General features: G+C 42.3%; 1 protein-coding gene across 5 annotated transcripts in view; it reads right to left on the reverse strand.

Annotated features, from left to right (window-relative positions):
* The window catches only part of PLEKHH1 (pleckstrin homology, MyTH4 and FERM domain containing H1), an 80,494-nt gene that overhangs the window by 31,938 nt on the left and 27,029 nt on the right, over positions 1–21,527 (reverse strand). For 2 of the 5 annotated variants that reach the window (XM_071558135.1, XM_071558133.1), the window contains exons 2-6: positions 20,703–20,878; positions 14,337–14,399; positions 7,065–7,214; positions 4,189–4,272; positions 2,563–2,644 (exon numbers count right to left, since the gene is read on the reverse strand). In XM_071558135.1, the coding sequence (XP_071414236.1) occupies positions 2,563–2,644; positions 4,189–4,272; positions 7,065–7,214; positions 14,337–14,399; positions 20,703–20,843 (520 nt within the window). In that variant the 5' untranslated portion in view covers positions 20,844–20,878. Of the gene's footprint in view, positions 1–2,562; positions 2,645–4,188; positions 4,277–7,064; positions 7,215–14,336; positions 14,400–20,702; positions 21,025–21,527 lie in introns of those variants that run through there. The other 3 variants (XM_071558134.1, XM_071558136.1, XM_071558137.1) reach the window with 3 other exon arrangements.

The raw sequence follows: 21,527 nt of genomic DNA on the forward strand, positions 1-21,527 counted from the left end.
TGGCCTGGTTAGGACTATACAGAACAGAGATGGCTGGGTACAGTTATAACAAAAATGCTACACATTTACAACTGAGAATAGCACAGAAGAGACGAGCAGGAAATGATTGATCGCTGATTCTTACAAAACTGGAGTTAAGGGGTGCCTAAAGAAATTATCAGACAGCTTATTTGAAATTTACAGAAGGAAGATTTTCCAGAAAAGAAGAGGAAATACAATGCTGCAGATAAGCCAGGAAAAGTAATATATCAGTGTACAGAAGCTCTGACCTAGAAACTTCCCAAACTACTGATAGCAGAAGCTGGAAGGGTATATGGAGAGGAGGACAGCTTTACTTGTAGTACACTCTTTCCTGAAACATTGACAACCACCCAGGAGATAGGATATTGGCCTAGGCAAACTTGCACTCCAATGCAATATAAAAGTTTTTACTCTTACTGATACACAATTACGTCTCTTCTCTTAAAACAGCCATGAGAAGGAAGTGCATCTATCCACACAACACTGCCAAAAAAAACATCCAAGTGGCCAGAACACTTCTTAGCGAGGCTTTTGGCTTTAGTGGACCTACAGGGATTTAAGTCATCAAGTAAGATGGTGCAATTCCAACCCTTCCCAGGGCCTAGATGAGGTTTCCAGCAAAGGTATGGAGACCTTCTTAACCATCACACCAACCAGTGAGGTTACTCTCTTTTCAAAAACTTCCCTAGAGCTTTTTGCTATCCTTTTGTGCTATACAACCCTTTTATGTGCTTTTTATCACTAAGTTTTATAATAGTTATTTACATGATTTTCTGTAAAATCTTCCTTTCCTTAGTTGTTTTTCTGCCCTTTTAGTTGCTATATTAGAAGATGAATAAAAGATAAATTCTAGATTGCCTGCATTGCCCTTTGTCCATTCAGTACCTACACTTTGTAATTCTTGTACTTTCTTCCTTTCCATAATCACCAGATTTAAAGATTATCTCAGTTCTACAATTTCTGCAGAATAGCAGCTTTAGGGTATGAGAAAGTGTGGATAAAACTTGGAGTGGCAGAGGATGTTTGATTGATGTTGGCATTTATGTATTGCCTGACTGAAAAAGAACCAAATCATTAGATACCTTGGAAATTGCAAAATATGGGTGAGAGTGACTCTGCATAGCTGCTGCTGAAAATCTTGCCTGAACATCAAACTCTATGGGTATTGCTTAACCACCACTGGGATTTACAAGGAAGTAGAAACAAACTGAAGATACAAAGTTACAGAGGGAAGAGCAAACAGCAGAATAAATTACTGTGACAGTGGAGAGGATGAAACCTGCTCTTGGAAACAGCTGAGAAAAAGACAACCATGAGAACTAGGCACTTGAGTCACAAGGAACTGAATGTTAACAAAGCCAACACATAACACTGGCACACACAAATCCTGGCACGCATGTTCCCCTCACCCTGATGTAAATCATCAGTGCAGACTGAGAACAGGCCATTAATTTTAAATATTACTGGTATTTTTGCAGCTTCTTAGATGTGACAGGAGATGAAGAGGAAGCTGTTACTATTAGCATAGCAAGCAAGGAAAGATTTGTCTCTGCAGAGGCCTCTGACTTCAGCCTGGCATAGTGAGACCAGTGAAGCATAAGAGGAGAGGGCAGTACTGTTTACTGCCCAGAGAGTTGGGATCCAGGGAACACTTAATACCAGATTATTAACGCAGCTTACCAGGCATTCTCTTTCAGTGAACAGTCAGAGCCAGAGGAGATGAGAAAAACCCAGTCATAAAGCATTTTGCTAGACGTGTGGTGGGATTTAGAAGGAATTCTGCCCTATTCCCTTGCTGTGGAGTGATAGGAATGCCAAAAAGACCTGCAGGAAAGAAATGCCCCCTGCCCACATGCCCAGTGAAGTTCTGGAAACCAGCTCACTTTACCAAACCAAGCTCATTAAAATATAAAAGGAAGAAAATGGTTAAGGGAGAATTTCCTCTGCAAAGTGTCTTGCAATGAAAGGTGCTTGAGTTCAAGCCCTGGAGACTAAAGTTTTCCATTTGTCTGCCAAAGAAGAACTGCAAAAGCCCAAACACCATAAGCAGCTTTCTCCACCCCAACTAGATAGCACAGAGGACCTCAGCTTCTAAAGGCAGACCAGACAGGTGCTGCCTTGGTTCATTCAGTTACTCAGCTCACATGCCAGCAGAGGTTCTGTGGGGATGAGAATAATTCACATGTGGAGGTAAAGTGAAATACCACAGGGACTTTCTCCCTTTCAGCCCTGAAGGGAGTGGAGAGTTTTACTATGTATTTCAATGAATGCTCCTAATTCAGGAGCTCAGTGGCTTAATTTAATGGCAAAAGCAGATTAAAAGAAAAAGTCTGTTCAATCGTTGGTGGGAAAACATTTAAGAGTTTAAGGCAGGTAAGCATGTTATTCCCATCTTAAAAATGGACCCACTGAGGAACAGAGCAATTCTACTGTTGCTGTCACAATTATTAATTTCTGACAAAGTTAAGAATACAGCCTAGGAATACTGACTTTCACTCCTGTGGTGGTTAGTAGGCTACAATGCCAGGTGAACACATTTACCTTGCAATGTATCCTGAAGGGCTTCAATTCGCTCCATCAGCCTCTGATTACAGTTTTTCAGGTGGTAATTCTCTAGCTCAAGCTATGAAACAATAATAAAAACTGAAAAATGATGCAAAACTGTGTGTGCATGTGATCCACTACACAGAGTATGTCCTCATCTTTATTACATCCAAATGCCTTAACAAGGTAAAAAAAAGATGTGTGAGTCTACCAATTGCATTGAAATCTTTCTACACAGCAGCTCCACTGGACAACCCAATTAAACATTTTGCTGTACTTTCTCCAACAGCCTCTGTATATACTACTGACACTTCTCAAATAGGTCTTTTAATTTATTTCCCTGCTATTGTTTATGACTTTCTTCTCTTGCAGAAATAATTGTTATGAAGGAGAGAATAAAAAAAAATGTTACGCAGAAGGACCATTTTTCCATCTCCCCCTGTATGGAATAAAAGAAGATCCTGCAGATCCAGGGGACCAAAGAAAAAAGCAAACAAACATTAAGGGTGCATTTATATTTCCAGTCAGGGCATGAGAGATTCTTTGCAAAATCTGTCTTGAAGTGTCCCAGCATCCATTCTTAAACATAGCAGTGACGCACCTAGACAGGCTTCCCTCTTAATAGAATCAAAGTTAAAATGACACCTGTGGTGCTGTCTAGAGTAACCCATTTGCAACACAGATGCCAAGTTCTCCAATTGGCAGTGCTCCACTTTTGCATGGTATGCACCTAGAATCAGCATTTGGCACAACTTCATTGGTATTAAAGACATAATGTGAATGTATGGTCCTGCATTCACAGCAGGTCACACCAAATTAACCCCTGCACTTCCTCCTCTGTGCTGCACCAGCCAGTAACGTAAACACACCTTAAGTTGGCTCACAGGAAAATGAAAGAGAAGCAGCACAGCAGCTTGGTGAGTTATATAGGCAATCTAATGACATTACGAAGTCCCATCATAACATAATTAATGCCCACAAAGATTCCTTCTTCCAAATCCAACAAATTCCCTTTCTGGCATAAACTGGGAAATACATGTCTAACTTTGAAAAAAAAAGACCAGATAGCCCTACTCCCATTTGTAAACTATTACTGCATCTTTAAAACTGCAGGCTGACCAGTGCTATCTTTGTTTTTCTAGAGCATAGACCTAGACAGAGGTACAAGTCCACAGGATGGATAGGACTGAGGTTGGAGATGAGAAAATACTGGGCTGTAGGAAAATAGCATTTGTCAGAGATGGTAAATTAAGGCAGAGCAAAGGACATGTTTATGCTACAGCTGCTCTGTCAGAAAGAAACAGAAACTGCACCTAGAGAAAAAAGAGAGTCAGAGGAAAGCAAGGTGACAGCCACTTGTGACTAGTAAATCTTCTTCAAAGACTGCTTTAGGGCACTGGTGACTTCACAGTCATTGATAGTGTGCCCAATAAAGTAAATAGCCCTCACTAAAAGTGATGACCCTAGCTCTACAACTGAGTATGTGTAGGGCCAAGCAAGCAGAGAACCTCTATGGCAGACTGACTGTCCTCTAAGTATTGTCCTGTATAGGAGCCCACTGGGAGTGCAGCCATTGTACCTACTTACAGGCCTTGAAACTCAGCAGCAAAGCTAGAGACTTACCTCCCTGAGCTTAAACGTTACCCACGCTTTGATCTTGGCAGCTTTCTCTTGAACAATTTTGGCTTCCTCAGTCCTCAACTGTTTCTGTGCCAAAAATGAGAACCAACATTACGTACATTAGAAGAGTACAGCTATCTGTTCTCAGTAAGTTACTGCATCAGGAGTGACTGAAACACTGAAGCTCCCATTCCAGATGTAAATTTTTATACTGCTTTTTGGATATTAATATTTAGCTGGCCTCTGAAAAAAAAAAAAATCAAGCTCTAAGGTGTCTTACATGGCCCCTAGAATTAAACTCAGAGGGTTGTTTCAAGAGTTTGTTGTGGAATAGCAAAATCCAGCTTAAGTAATGATTGCTCACCTACCAGATTTTGAGTATAATCTGCAACTTTTTCTGTTTTAAATGGTTTTGCAAAGTTGCTGGTTGCAATGCTGTTGAGCATCTGTAGTGTTAACCCCAGCCTACACATACATTATTGGCCAGAATTAATAAGAATTAAACAGTGCCTATTAGTGATTTATAAAACAGTAATCACTCCAAGCAAAAGGGATTCAATTGCTGTAAGCCCAGGCATAGGGCACAGACTTTCAAGATGCATAGAATGGAAACTAATACCAACAACACGTTCAACACACACACACAGAGTATTCTCACTGAGAAAGTAAATTAAAAAAAAAGTTCCAAAACTTGACCTTGAAACACTAATGCCTGCCAGGAGGTGTGGTTGTATGTTTACATATCCATTAAAAACAGATTCTAGTCCACACAAAGGTGTTATGACAATACTATTGATCTGCACAATGAACATTTTCCCCCCAAATATCTGTTTGGGCAATATTGCTACATCATTTTTGCAGCTCAGTTTTCTCAGCTCTCTTTTTACCTTTTCTGGCAATGCCCTTTGAAGTATGCTGGATGAATACTATGAACACCTGAAGTTTTCTGTTTATCTCCTGTGTGGCTTAATAAGCAACAACATCACTGAAAGCTCTCCTACCTACATGATTTAAACAACTGCAAGAAGAAATCAGGTCCAGGACAAAGGGAGGAAAGTGAATATATGCTGTATGGCACATTCAGACCCAGCCCTGGTTTCTCCAATCCCTGGGCAAAGATAATACCTTTTGGTATCAGTTGGCAGTTTCCCTGCTAGATTGTTTTTTCTGATGTGAACAAATACCAGTAATTATGATAATAAAAATCACAGCAGTTTCCCCACTTTAAGTTTTACACAGTGATGAATGCCATATAAAACACAGCAGACTGCGCAAAATTCTCCACATCTTCACACTACTTTTAATAACCACATGCTATTTATCACCACACCTGCACATGTAAATGTTCTTACTCAAGTATGTTTGCTGACTTTAAAACAGACTTTAGCAGCATTATAGGTAGCAGTGACATTTGTAGTTGAGCATAATGAAATAAAAACAATCAAATCAGATGCTTCAAGAAGAGGATTTATTTAGCATTTTTTCCTTTTCTATGACTATGTGTGTTCCTAATCATCAGGTCTCAACCTTTGCTAGAGTTAGAAAACTAGATGTGCCTACAGGTCTGAAATGATCTAGGACATATAGCAGATCTACCATCTCTGAATATGCATCACATGGGAAATGGCTTTGAATCCCTAATGACCTGGACTTATCTTGGATCAGGGTCCACAGTAAAGAAGTAAAAGATTCAGAATATTACTATGTCATACGGTGAAGCGCAATGCCAAGATTTTATTCAGGGTCCTAAAGGAGAATGGTGACATGACAACATCATTGTCACCAAGCTTAGTAAGTCCTGCTTCTAAGCAGAACCAATTCACTCGGGCACAGCACCCATAAGATGCAGTTATTGTGCTTTAAGTTCCAAAGGCAATTAGAGATTCTTTGTGTCACACACTATTGTGTGGTCCAGACATGACCTCAGTGTTCCCTTAATGCTCTGAACTCCACAGCTCTTCCCATCTCAGTGAAAACAAATAGGATGCCTTACAGGGATCCATAGTGACCTTCTGGCATTGCCACCACGTCATACCGTTCTGAAAGTAAACAACTGACTCTGAAAAGAATGTGTCTTGTCTGGAATTGTCAAGCTTTGGCTTTCATTTCTAGACTCTTATTTTGTTTCTTGTTGCTGGGACAAGAAGATTTCTACTAAGAGTCATTGAAACAGGTGACAATTACTTAAATATAACTCAAATGTCCAGGTATTTTTTGTTTGTTTGTTTGTTTAAAATTCTACTGAGGTTTTTCTATTTAAAAGTGATTTACTTAGCAACACATAAGAATACCTTATTCCTCAGGTTATAAAAACCATAGAGGAAGGCCTTTATCAGAGCCAAAATACAAGCCCTGGTGCAGATGTAGCTCCTTCCTTCAACTAGCTGAAGATGGAAGAGACTAAGAAGTATCCACACTAGGAAATAGCTGCTTTTCTACAATGAGGACATCTGACCACTGATAACTATGCTAAGGGATTGCTGAAGACTGGGAAAAGACTCTTCCCAAGGAGTAGCATAAACAGAGTCAGAGATGGGCTACACAAGGATTTTGTAAAGCAACCTATATGCTAGAAAGCCAGAGAAACACTGATCAGACTAACATTACAATTTAGGGTCTCAACACCAACATTTAAGCCCTTTAAGCCCATTGACCGATCTCCACTAATGAAGAGACACAGACTACTGAAGCCAAGTCGATGTTTTGTGTGAAAAGGAAAGACGTGATCTTGTACAGAGCAGAGCACTATTTTACAGCTGATCTGAAGAAAACTGAGAGACTAACAAGTAATGAGACATAATCCATACCTTTGAACCACACATTACAGAACCTCTCTAACTCATGAAAGCTACAAGTCTCCTTGCAGAAAATATCCCTACCTGTTTTTCTAGCTGTGTCTCCAATCTGTTGATCAGATCCTCCTTTCCTTGCACTGTGCCCATCAGGTTCTGGTATTTCCTGTGCAGGGTGCTGTCTGATTCACCAGTCTTATCATTGACTAGTTTTATTTTCTCTTCCATAACTCGGACCTATAATGACAATCAGAAGGAGATTAAAACAAACAAACAAACCCCAAACCCCAGTGCAAATTCAGGAGCTGCTTATTTAGTGTTAAAACCATAACTGAGAATATTTGCCTTTCTTATTTTTGAAGTTAGGAAAGGAAAAATAAAACATCCAAAAAATACAACACCCTTCAGGTCACACTTAGTTTATTTCCACATTTGTGAAAAGAGCATTGTCCATTCATTTGTAATGCTGAAGCAGTAACAGAGGCAAAATGAACCATGAACAGACAAACACATTGGGGATTGTGAAATATTTGCACACTATTAGTCAAGGAGTCTTTTCCAGGGACACCCTCTTGTCGCGGGGAAGAAGCTTGCGTGCCCTCATGAGGTTGAGAGCTATGGTGGAGGTGGTTTGTGCCACCGGTAGGGTCTCCCATGCCAGACAGGTCTCAGCTGAAGGGTCAGACAAAGTGTGTCCACGGGCAGGATGGGCTTGCTAGCCGTCTGGCAACCATCCTAGGAGAAGGACAACTCCAACCCCAAACCCGGGCAGATGGAGCTCGTTTAGCCCTGTAAGGCCATCCATCTAAGAGAAGGATACTCTAACCAAACCTACGTCCTGAGGTATTGGCTGTCACCGTCCAAGCTCGCTAGGCCCTGGCAGATGAACCTTAGGAGTAAAGGGTGGGGCCAGTTCTACGCACGCTGTGCCTCACCTAAAAAATCCATTGTGCAGGCTTGAAGGGTTCACCCACATTGCAAAGCCCTGTAGCGACAGGTGAGGGTCGAAAACGGCAGGTGATAGGAAGCAGCTGGAAGCCGCAGACCCAACCCTGCATGCAGGCGGTTCAGGATATGGGTCATTAGAGACTTGACCCCGGAGATGACAGTCTCTTGCGGCAGCATCCTGAATGACCAAGCAGCCTTTTCTAGGGACAGCACTGCTTGCTCCACACGGAGAGGGGCCTAGCAAAGGTTGCCTAAACAAAGCTCATCTCCACACCCGGTTGGATAACCACAGCCAACCGGCATCTTCCATGCAGTCAAACAAAAACAAAGAGATTTCAAAGGCATACACCTGCCTGCAAAGGTGTGCTCAAACTAACACTCGCATGTTGGAACATCAGAACCATGCTTGATACTGGGGATAGTGGACGTCCTGAGCGTCGTTCTGCTCTAATTGCCCACGAACTGTCACGGCTCAACATTGACATTGCTGCTCTCAGTGAAGTTCGTCTTCATGATCAAGGCAGCCTTAAAGAACATGGTGCTGGCTACACACTCTACTGGTTGGGCAAACCCAAAACCGAAAGACACCTTTCAGGAGTTGGCTTCATGATCAAAAACTCCATTGCCTCCAAACTTGAAAATCTGCCGACAGGTCATTCCGATCGCATTATGTCCTTACGCCTCCCTCTACACAACAAGCAACATGTTGTTCTTTTTAGCATATATGCCCCAACTCTGCAAGCTGACGCAGCAGAAAAAGACAAATTCTACACAGACCTGCGCCGCCTCACCCAAAATGCTCCTGCAGATGATAAGATCATAATCCTTGGTGACTTCAGCGTCAGAGTAGGTAAGAATTCTGAAGCCTGGAAAGGAGTCCTGGGCAAGCATGGCATTGGAAACTACAACGACAACAGACACCTCCTGCTAGAGTTTTGCGCAGAACCATCACCATCACCAACACTATCTTTCAACAGAAAGACAGCCTGAAGACAACCTGGATGCATCCTTGATCCAAGCACTGGCACCTCATTGACTATATCTTAGTACAACAGAGAAATATCAGTGATGTCCGTCATACTCGAGTGATGCCGAGTGCAGAATGTCAAACAGACCACCGCCTTGTGTGCTGCAAACTTAACCTCCACTTCAAGCCCAAATCTAAGAGAGGTGGCATTCCAAGGAGGAGGCTCCAAGTCAGCAATCTTCAAACAGCCACAGTGAGAGACAGCTTCCAGGGAAACCTTCAAACTAGACTTAAAGATAATCCCATAGATCCCTCTCCTGAAGTGCTTTGGCAACATATTAAAAGTTGCATCCTGCAGTCCTCTGAAGAGTCCCTAGGGTTCTCCTCCAAGAAAAACAAAGACTGGTTTGATGAGAACAATCAAGAGATCCACGAATTGCTGAAGAAGAAGAGAACTGCTCACCAAGCACACCTTGCTCAGCCATCTTGCCGTATAAAAAAAGCTGCCTTTCGTCTTGCATGCAGCAAGCTCCAACAGAAACTTCGAGACATCCAGAACAAATGGTGGCTCGACCTAGCAGAAAAGACAACTATGTGCAGATTTGGGTGACCAAAGAGGATTCTATGAGGCCCTGAAAGCAGTGTACGGACCCACACACCAGGTTCAAAGCCCCCTACTCAGTGCAGATGGTCAACTGCTTCTAACGGATAAAACCTCCATCCTGAACCGATGGTCTGAGCACTTTCAGACTCTCTTCAGTGCCAGCCGTGTAGTCCAAGGCTCAGCAATTCATCACATTACACAACCAGTGAAACATGAATTGGATGCAGCCCCTGCTATGGGAGAGATACTCAAGGCCATACAGCAGGTGAAAACTGGCAAGGCAGCTGGGGTTGATGGAATTCCACCTGAAATCTGGAAGCATGGAGGTCAAGCACTCCATGTCAAATTCCACAAGCTTGTTGTGCGTTGCTGGGAACAAGGGGAACTACCACCAGATCTCCGTGATGCAGTAATCATCACCCTGTACAAGAAGAAAGGAGAAAAATCAGACTGCTCAAATTACCGAGGTATTACTTTGCTCTCCATTGCTGGTAAAATCCTTGCAAGAATACTTCTGAACAGATTAGTACCCACTATTGCAGAAGAACTTCTACCTGAAAGCCAGTGTGGTTTCAGAGCCAATAGGAGCACCACAGACATGGTGTTTGTTCTCAGACAACTGCAAGAGAAGTGTAGGGAACAGAACAAAGGTCTCTATGTAACCTTCGTTGACCTCACCAAAGCTTTCGACACTGTGAGCAGAAAAGGCCTGTGGCAGATCTTGGAACGTTTAGGATGTCCCCCCAAGTTCCTCAAAATGATCATCCTGCTACATGAGGATCAGCGTGGACAAGTCAGATATGGCGATGCACTCTCTGAGCCCTTTCCAATAACCAATGGTGTGAAACAAGGTTGCGTTCTTGCACCAACTCTATTCACAATCTTCTTCAGCATGATGCTCCAAAGAGCCACAGCAGACCTCGATGAAGAAAACGGCATCTACATCCGATATCGTACCGATGGAAGCCTATTCAACCTAAGGCGACTGAAGGCCCACACCAAGACCCTGAATCACCTTGTCCGTGAGCTGCTTTTTGCTGATGATGCCGCCCTCGTTGCTCACACAGAAGCAGCTCTGCAGCGCTTAACATCCTGCTTTGCAGAGGCTGCTGAGCTTTTTGGGCTGGAAGTCAGCCTGAAGAAGACAGAAGTTCTCTACCAATCTGCACCTCAAGAAGTCTTCCATCATCCTCACATCACCATAGGCAATTCAGAGCTTAAGTCAGTCCAGCAGATCACCTATCTGGGAAGTATCATTTCCTCAGACGGTAAGATTGACAAAGAGATAGACAACAGACTGGCAAAGGCATACAGAGCCTTCGGAAAACTCCATAAAAGAGTCTGGTCCAATAAACACCTGAAGAAAAGTACAAAGATCAGTGTCTACAGAGCCACTGTACTCTCTACTCTTTTATATGGGTCTGAATCATGGGTCATCTACCGCCACCACCTGCGGCTTCTTGAACGCTTCCATCAGTGCTGCCTCTGTTCAATCCTAAACATCCACTGGTCTGATTACATGACCAATGTGTCTGTTCTTGAACAGGCAGGGGTCAGCAGTATTGAGGCCATGCTGATGAGAACGCAGCTGCGCTGGGCAGGGCACGTCTCAAGGATGGAGGATCACCGCCTTCCGAAGATTGTGCTCTATGGTGAACTCGCCACCGGCTGCCGCAGGAGAGGAGCCCCAAAGAAGAGATACAAGTACTGCCTGAAACAACACCTCAGCCTTGGCCATATTGACTGCCACCAATGGTCCACTCTGGCCTCCAATCGGGATTCATGGAGACACACCATTCACGACGCTGCTGCTTCCTTTGAGAATGCACGGAGAGTCAGTCTTGAGGAAAAAAGACAACGCAGAAAGAACCGTTCCTTGCCAGTGTCACCTAGGGAGACGTTCCGCTCTGCCTTTTGTGACCGGACCTGCCTATCCCGTATCGGCCTTTTTAGCCACCAGCACGCTTGCAGCAAGCGTGGGTAGTGCCCTTCTCAAATCTTCGTTCACGAAGCCGAGCCATGATGATGATGATTAGTCAAGGAGTCCACACAGGCCCCACAGTCTCCATGGACATATGGACAAGGTATATCCTTTTCAATAGCATGGTCACCTTTCTACCTCATTCACTACCAAGGTATACACCACAAAATGCTGTCCTTTTGCTTGAGATTAAGATTTCTATAGGAAAATGTACTATGCGGTTCTTTCTTCCTCCTATCCCCAGTTAAGACAGTGTTTTGGCAACTAGTGTCTTTCTGCCAAGTGTTTTCTCCAGAACTGCTAAGGAGTTACCATGCGAGATGTTTCAGAAGATTTGCCTATCTCTGAGCTCCTGCCAGCGCCAACACTTTTTCATTTAAGCAAGAGAAACACTATTGTAATGCTCCTTCCCTACAAAGTTTCAATGCGCTAGAATCTAGCTGCTACTGAAGCATTTCAGGTTTTTAGCAAGTTTTTAAAACCTCTTTGCTTTCTTCAAAACCTGTGTCTCTCAGTAATGTCACTTTATTTTACCATTATCTACCATTCTCTTGCAATGGATTAAAAGACTTCATTTCTAAAGAAGAATGTAATCCCCTCAACTTAACTCAAATGCTAATTGCACATAATGATGGGAAAATATTTGGTTCCAACACCAACTTCTTCCCAAAGAAGCTAAAGCTGTAAAGAAACTAACTCCAGATACCATTAATTTAGCATGAATTCAGAAGCAGGAAGACAGAATACAGGCAGCCATCTGAGCACTTCACAGAAACTGTGCGAGAGAAGTTACTCATGCTCTGTTGAGCAGCCTACACTTCATACTTGCAGAAGCCGTGTTTTGTCCTCCTGTCTGCCTATATTAGGCAGGGAAGCCAACCGCCTCTTCCTCACACTGAACCAGAAAGGTAGGCGCCCAACATCCGAGCCAGAAAACTAAGCCTGCTGAGTCGGATGTGTTTTTATTAGAGTTTAGGGTGATTATAGTAAAAAGAAACGGACCCTCCTTTCTGTCTGATGCCCAAATGCTGACTCTGAACTAGAGGCTCAGTGAGGGGACAGCAAACATGTGATTTCCTTAATTGAGGTTGGCAGCTACAGGGAGTCCATTGAGTTAACAAATCCAACCCCCTCAGACTCCTGGGGAGAAAGATAACTAGGGATTTTGGACTTGATGTGGAGCCCTCTCATTTGTCAGCTGCTTCTCATTCATGGTGAATGTACTCATTAGTGGAAGAGAATGGTCCTGCCGTCACTCCTTCAGGCTGTCAGGCAGCAATGAAGTATTTCTCTAGCAACACTTATCTCTGGATGTGGATAAGGCTGCTGGAAAGGCAAACATTGAGGGTTGCTAGTCTTTAGGACCTGCCAACATATGGCTACAGAACTGCTGGTGGCAGGTGAGTGAAGGCAACTCATTTCTGCAGGTGGCAGGTGAGTGAAGGCAACTCTCATTTCTGCTACACCTTCCCAGCCAAACTCTCCCTTTCTTGACCATTCTCAGACCTGGATTTGACTTGCTCTCCAACTTCTCCCTTGCTGTCATTGCATCTTAGCATATCATGGACATTCTTACTCCTGTCACTGAGGTGTCCACTAGTATGAAACTTTCTTCATTGGCCTGTGGCAATAACTTTTTCCTGCTGGTGGTGTCACAGCTGTCACTTTTGCCTGTATTATGTTACCTTTGCCTGTCTTGGTTGGGTGTGGACTTACTGATACCACTCTCAAGAACAACTCTTGTTCTTGGCTGGCAATTGCTGATCTAGCACAGAAGTCAACAGCATGATGTCTAGACATAGCATCCTTCCTATAACTAAGATGGTCAGTAAAAAAAATCTTGATGCCAAATATCAAACTGGCATGAAATAGTATGTTCTGAAGACAAAATACCTTTCCTGGTACTTCAAATTCTTGATTCCTAGGCAATATGTTTCTCAGTGCTTATAACACTTCCTATTCAGTCCTTCACTACTGAAGTCATCTTTGACAGCAATGCTTGGCCATCCTGCGTGGCTTTCAGTTCTGTGCTTTAATCTCTGACTCAGTGCTCAGTCCTGCAGCCTTGTCCGGCTGGAGGGAGCGGCTTCACTTCAAACCTTCCCTTCAGCAGCGTTCTGCAGTGATGCAAGAGCCCAGACCACCTGGTGCTTATTGGCTGTTTTGTTTCTATAATACTCCTTATGGTGCAGACTGTACAACAGTCTGCTTCTCAAAGGTCCCTTGTTCTTTATAGCTTGTTAACAAGATGAAGTCTTTCTCTCTCCCCTTCTGCATTATTCAAGAAGCATAGAAGGACTAGCTTAGACAATATGCCTAATTTGTAGATGGTTCCAGTAAAAGGCAATGAATCCAGCTCTTACTGTTTTTCTCCATGGATTCCTGAGCCAGAACAGTAATTACTAAAAAGAAAAGTCCAAACCAAGTGATAAGGGTGTGTCTGCAAAACCTACTTCTTTCACAGAACCTTCTTTACTTGTAGACAAGTCCTTACCAGTACACTTAAGTATTTGTTTTCTGAAGACCTGCCAGGCAGCTCCATCTTTGTGCTTTAATCCTGAGGTACAGCATCCCCTTCCTTTTCCACAATCAAGCATGCATATCATGGCCAAGGAAGTAAAGGCTGTGAGGCAGATACAACATGCTGGTTTTCACTTAGGGTTCAACATACTCAGGCACCTGCCCAGAGCTAAGGCCCAAAGACTGGGAAATAGACCAGAAATCCATTCACCACTGTAAATCAGTGTTTCCCTAGCAGGGCATAGCACTGCAGAGTGATATCTGTGTGCTAGACTATAAGGAATTTAGAGGAAGTTATTGCTGGACTTGTACCAGAGCAACCATAAAAGAATCTCTTACCTGTTTCTCTGCATCCTCAGCTCTTTGCTCTGCTTCTATGACTCTCTGCTCCAATTCCTGCATCTTCAGAACCAAAAAAGAAAGAGAGAAGAGGGAGAAAGAAAGAAAATAAATTAACATCACCTGGAAATTCACCTGTTTTGCTCAGGAATCCTCTATTTCTTGTGCAAGTCTACAGATCTTTGGAATCTTTTGGGTTAACTCTACAGCTTTGACCAGGGAGAAAAAGAAAAGCACCTTTGACCTTTTCCAGTCTTCTGCCTTTGAATTTACCGGAACTGTTGTCTCATTAGTGAGCTTCATCATTCATTACATGGGTCAAGGGAATAGTCCCAAAGTCTTGACCTCATCTCTGCAACTTACACACCATGGGCTGTCCTTGCAAGAAGCCTGTCTACAGTACACCATTCTTCCCTGCTTTTATTTCAGCTAGGATTAGTCACAATGGTAAATAAAAATTAACAGGAAAGCTCAAGGCAGGTTCTCTATGATACCACACTACAACTGATGAATATTTTGCTTTGGCTTCAAAAGCATCACAGGCTCATAACTAATAAGATTAACAATGATCTTCATTTTCCTATGCTTCTTTTCATTTAAAGAGCTTTGCAAACTGGCAGTTCTGTGATTTGACATTTTCAGCATTAGTGCTATTGAAGTCAAAGGACACTGAATAGAATTTTATCCTAAACTTATACAAACCACTTCATTCTCATGAAATGCAGACATAGACCCCCAATACCTGGGGTTCCTCTAACAATTTACCACTAGAGTCCATTTTTTGGTGTGTTTTCTTTTTTTTTTAAAGCAACCTAATACCTAATTCAGTGCTTTCAAGGCCATCTTTCACCATCTGCCCCACTTCCATGGGTCTCAGATCTAAGCCCAGTATTATGAAGTCAGTGACAGAAAGGTGCACATAGGCAGACACCTCATTAGTCATGCAACTAAAAAAACAATTACATAAATTCAAACCATGAAGATCAAAAAGTGACACATTTAGCATGATACCTCTCAGATTTGCTTTTCCAGTGAAGCAATCAAGGATATCACAGTCTACATAGCTTAATATCCAAATCAAGGATGCTTCCTTGGCAGAGGAACAGAGATACCACAGAAGATTGCACAGACAAAGCTGCTCTAACCAAAGACTCTTAGAGTCTTGGAGGAGACTGAGCACAAAGCAGTGTAACCCCGAGAAGAGTGCTCTGTGTTACAACATGAGTATGTGTCCCTTAGGAACAGCAATATACCCATTGTTTATCTGTTAGTGTCTCTGTCTTGGTTTGAGATAAGCAACTGCCAAGCTCCCCCAAGCACAGAGAGAAAAGCCTCCCTCCTAATACCAGGGAAAGGGAGGAAAAGAGAGGGGAAAGAAAAAAAACACTTCAAACTGCATTTATACTAAATCTACATATATTTTTCACAGAAAGAAAGAGACAATTAGAAGAGAGTACAAATATACACTCACACAAGTCTGCAACAACAAGTTCCCCACCTCAGCTTCTTAACGAACACACAAATTCTACTGTCCTAACTACACATTACTTAAGAAGAAGCTTATTCCCCAGGGAGACAAACCCAAGCAGAAAGGAGAGACCCAGAACAAGACATTTTACTTTCCTGAGGTACCCTGTGAGCCAGTGGTGGGCCTGGTCCTCTCCATCCCCCCTGGGACAGCATCGTGAGTCCTCCCAAGAGAAGGGCTGAGAAGCGACTGCCTTAACCACTCCCACACTGGTTCCTACTTCCCTGGAGATGATGTCATAATGTGGTATGGAATACAAAATTACTGGCTAGAAGAGGTCAGCTGTTAGCTCAGCCCAGCTCAAGTCAGCTGACAGCTTTGGCCTAGTCCACACTTCAGAGCCCAAATCTAGGCCCACCTAGGTGAACCCATAACAGGCTCTGGATAGTCATCAGCACAGACAGGGAGCAGCAAAATATATTGGCAAGAGACAGGTGCTAACGTAACTATTATGGAGACATAATATGCTTTGTGAAATAAAGACAGTTTGAGACAGTAGCTTCAGAATCAATGATCTCTGCTAGTTTTCTGATTAATTGCCAGGGTCTACATTCACAGTACAGATGGAACTCTGGGCCTTTTCCCAAAGCTATCCTCTTAAAGCAACCCTCCACAAGGTGGGCAATCTCCATGAAAGACTCAGAGTATCTAAAGACAGCACTGTTCTGACTGTAAAACTCCTTGTTGTCCCAGCCTAATGACAGATTGCTTTGCATTGCTAGCAGTTCTAGATCGTGATCAGGACAGAGAACATATGTTGGGACCATCCCTGATCACTACAAAGTTATGAAAGTTCTTTACAAGTAGGATGACCTGGCTAAGTTCCAGTCACATCAACTACTTTTGGTCACTCTAATTCCCTCCATAGCCTTAAATGAACTTGTACTTTTCTTAACTTCCTGTACTACACTGTTGGGTTGTCCTACTATGAAATGCTAAATAAATGCTGTGTTTCTCATGCACACAAAGTTATGATTTTGCTCATCCCCAGTCTCAGTGGTCTCACTGGAGCACATTCAGATCTAATACACCCATGCTTGTAAGGCTCTTTCAAATCCCTCAATGAGTTAATAATAATGCTTGGTATTTACATGAGTCCTTTAATTCAAAATGCTTTATAATTTGACAAATGCTACTAAGCAACGTGACTCAGGTCACATAAAAAACTTAGTGACCAAGCCAAATTCTTCTCCCAAACATTAGCCCAGACAGTTTGTATGGGAGAAACGGGAGCAGTTGAATAGTCATGCTTGCATGAGACAAAAGAACCTTTTTCCAAATGTTCATTGTTTATTGAATTAAAACAGAAGCAGGTTATATGTTACTCACATGGCCCTTTTAAAAGCTGCAAAAGATCCTCCCATCAACCATTCACAGAGGCTTTCCCTCTCCTGATGGCTCAGGAGAAGCTACATAAAATTGAGTGAAAAAAATTCCTGCATGTCTCAGATTTGTTTTGCTCCTGATGTTCTGTTCCAGAGCTCACTCCTAACCATGTCAACTTGCTGCCAAGGCAACGACCTACTATGCTGCTCACCAGCAGAGGAGTATCCCTTTTCATTGTGTGTGTACAAGAAAATCAGAGTGGAAACAAGAGCCTGTTTCCAAAGAGATTAGATCCCTACTAATGTCCACAAGGTAGGACCTAGGGGCCTCATACCCTATGGGGGTTCGGCAGGATGACAGAGCTTTGTCTGGGAGACTGGGCACTGGGATCCTTCTGTCATGTTGACCCAAAGCCACCCTTTGTACAGCTCAGGCAACTGTTCAATAGCTCCAGATCAGGCTATCAGTGTGGAAGTTCACACCATGTGAACTAGGGCACTGGCAGTTAAACCACTGGGTTTTACATTCCTCATGTTCTGAACAGCGATCTAGATTATTCAATCTAAGCGGATTTTAAAATCTCAAGTATTTAAACTTTTGGAGCACATTGCACTACCAATGCCAGGCATGAGTGTTTGGGGATTTTTGTGAGTTAAAATAGTAAAGCCTGTCTTTAAGTAATAAAATTAGTTATAAAGAATTATTTAAAATGTGGGGCATCAGGTTTCCAAGCCTTTCAATCAGTTACTTCCAGACCCTGAGACAACCTGGCTGGTGAGCAAGTATCACACCACTTTAACACTGTTCTTCACTTTCACCATCTAAACCATTTTTAAAAATAATTTTCCTGTTGCTGCAGACCATATTGGAAGGATCTCAGGACAATGTTCACCACAGGTTGGCAACACACCTGCAAACTGTGCCCACTTCACAGTTTTCCAAATTCATCCCACCCGACAACACCTTTTTTGAAATGCAGTACTCTCAAATAAGTCTGACTCTCTTCATTCTCACAGATAAAACAGTGAGAGGAAAAAAAATTAAAAGTCACAGTTGCTATAACATCTATTACAAAAATCCCTGAAGCTGGCATCACTATGCATAAACCATGCACCTCCTTCAGTTCTGCATCACTGCCCACCTGAGGAGAAGGATGCAGCATGGACTGGAGCCACTGTTGCTGTGACTGCTGGAGAGCCCTGCAGTGACTGAGGAGAAGGGAAGGAAGGTCCCTGAGCAAGTTGTTACAGACCATTTGGGAACCTGAGGCACAGGACACTTCCCAAGTGAAACAGGGACAAAAAAAAAATAGCATAAAAATTTTAACTATGTTCATTGCGATTTAGCAAAAGGTAACTGTTTGCCAGCAGGCAAAGTTAAAGGGACTTGGGCAGTTGAGATAAGAGGAATTAAGGGCTTGCCTGAATAAACTAATAAGGGAAGTCCTTTCAGGGGTGGAGAGGGGTATGTTTAAAATTATATTATGTTATACAACATCCTTATGGTAGAAAACATACAAGAAGTCAATAGTGTATGTAATAGATAATATTGGAAGCTAACTGTATAAAAATTGCTGAATTTTGTGTATACAGGGGACACGTACGTTGGAGGCATGAGCCTTGCATGACCCCAGTCATGGCCAGGCTGTAATAAAAGTGTGCCTTACTATCAATATCTAGATTTCTTTAAATCACAACAGCAGTGTTCTGCATGTTCTGAGCAACTGCTCCGGTGCCTTGAGTCCACCTGCAGCCAGAGAGCCTGACAGAGCTGCCCCACAGCTGAGGCTCTCCCCTTCCCACAAGACATTTGGAGGAGGGAACTGCAAACCTGCTAGCTCTTTGACCCTTCAAGTAAGCCTACAACTGCTCTGTACAAATAGTTACAGAATAACCTGATCACTGAACCAAGCTACTCCTTCATTTTAACAAAGGGAACATCACTTTGACTGAGAGGCTTGATTAAGGACAGTCAGGCCCCTTCCTCGAGAAGCCCCCTGAAGCAGATGAAAATTTCATTCTCTGACATGGCCCACAAACCTCCCCAAAGAGATAGTCATAATTTACCTAGCAAGACTGTTCAAAAAAACAAAGTCTGCTAGGTAGGTTTGTTTTGTGTGTGGAAGGAAGTTTCTCAAAGCAGAAATTAACAAAGACACAGATTCTGTAACACAGCGAACTTGGAAGTATTGCACGTGAGTAATGGTTCTCTTTACCAGATCTGCACCACATACAGAATTTTTTTTAATGTGCATTCATCTAAATGGACGTCACAACTACTTTCAATATTTTTCAAGGTAAGTAATCACCAAGGTCCATCTTAGAAACTACCTTGAAGAGATGAAAAGGTGATTAAAATTGCATAACTTCTTAAAATATGAAGGGTGAAATGAATGTCTCATGCATCACATGGCATTAGAAAAAATGTAATTGTAGTGAAAGCAAGGATGAAAATTACTCCATTCTGAAGTAGTTGTCATTTGGATGTTTTTACATCCAAAATCAACAAACAAGAATATACGCATAGAAGTTACATAATACAAAATGGAGCAAAAGTGAGTTTAGAACCTACCTGTCATCAGGTATAGTAAACTGCAGTCAGTTGTACAGATTTCAATAGGATTAGTAAACTGTGACTGAAAGAAACTGTTCTCACTTTCCAATAGTAATTAATATCTGAGCAATCTTGGACTGAACTGTGATAACGTAAGCCACATTTGAAAAAAAAAAAAACAAAAGGAGCTCCACAGCAATGTATAAACTTGGATTTCATACAAATTTAGTGAAAAAGCTTTAATTCAAAATGAAAAACAACTCAATTTAAGGTAAAGAAAAAACACAAAAATATTCAAACCATGATGAAAACAAACAAAAGAGAAAATTCCAACAAACCCCTCAAATCTTTGCCAGGCCTGTCCCCTAGGATGCAAACAAATTCACTCAGTGCACTTGAAAGAGATTAGTAGGAGATGCCTCTAAAACCACAGATGTTAATGCAAGTTTCTAACATCCAGATCTCAAAATATCTGGCCCTGCTCCTCAGTATCCCCAGAATGTTTTGACTGGCTATGTAATATTATGCTAACACTATGGCAATATATGTATCCCTCTCTACTCTTTTAACATTGTAACATTTGCACTCCTACAAGCTTTTCTGTTGCCAGCCAAGTCCTGATCCTGCTGTTCTTATCCACAACGTCCATCTTCACTCTGCAGCTGCCTCAGACACTTTAGATATCCAGAGTCTTGCTGCTATGGCGTTTTCACCTAAGTCCAAATCCCTGGTGATTTTGCAGTAAACAAGGCCAAATTCTTATTTTCACTATCGCCACTTTACACCGCTCATGCAGGCACATCTCTGTATCTCGAGTAATAAGCAGAGTGCAAGAACATACTGTAATCAAGGAAGAAATCCTTACTGCAAGTAGTGGTTCTACTGAATAGCTCAGCACTTACAGTCTTTTTGCTTTCATGTCATAACTTATTGCAAAGTAGAAGTCACCACTGCCTCACCTTCTCAGCTAACAGCTCTCGGATCTTGCTTGCCTGCAAGCGGAATTTGAAGAGCTGGGACTCCAAAGCAAGGCATCGCTTCTGCCAGTCCATACAGCTGCCATTCTCCAGTGTGAGTTCTGCCATTGCGAAGTTAATCATCCATTTAGGATGTCGTCTGAGGTGCTCTAAAAATCCTGCAAAACAGAAGGGGAAAAAAAATGTATGTATTTTTGATGGACAAACTTACCACCCCCTGTGCCCAGTCTTCTTTACAGAACTGGTAACAAAAACCATTTCTTCCCTAACCAGAAAATGAAGTAGTACTATCCTGAGTTATTGATATTGCTCTCTGCTTTAGGTCACTCTTAATGGATAAACTTTTACCCTCAAAGTGAGTAAATAATTTACTAATGCATCATACTGTATATTCCAGAAACAGCCTTACTGCTAGCCTTACAGTCTTGCTCAGCCTATACCCAGAGATTAGGAGTATTTTTACTCCTGCCTCCCTTCTACCAGTATGGCTGTAAACTCTCAAGTCCCTAAAACCTTCTCAATGTAACTCTGGTAACACACATATTTTAACTAGGGGCACCAGTGTCTTATCTCATACAGACTGTGCTGAGATGATGTGATGTATTAAGCAACACAGTTCCCAAACCCTAACTATCTGGATACAATCAGCGCATGATAGGAGTGGAAGTGCCCCAGTATCTAAACAACTACTGTGTTAAAACATAAAGAGAACCCAACCAGGAACAAGTTAAGGCTGAAGACAAAACATGCTGCTCTACTGAAGCCCTTATACACATCAAGAGATATAAATAACTCCAGAAAATGGAG

This window comes from Pithys albifrons, chromosome 6 (genome assembly GCF_047495875.1).
Source record: "Pithys albifrons albifrons isolate INPA30051 chromosome 6, PitAlb_v1, whole genome shotgun sequence".
Taxonomy (NCBI): domain Eukaryota; kingdom Metazoa; phylum Chordata; class Aves; order Passeriformes; family Thamnophilidae; genus Pithys; species Pithys albifrons.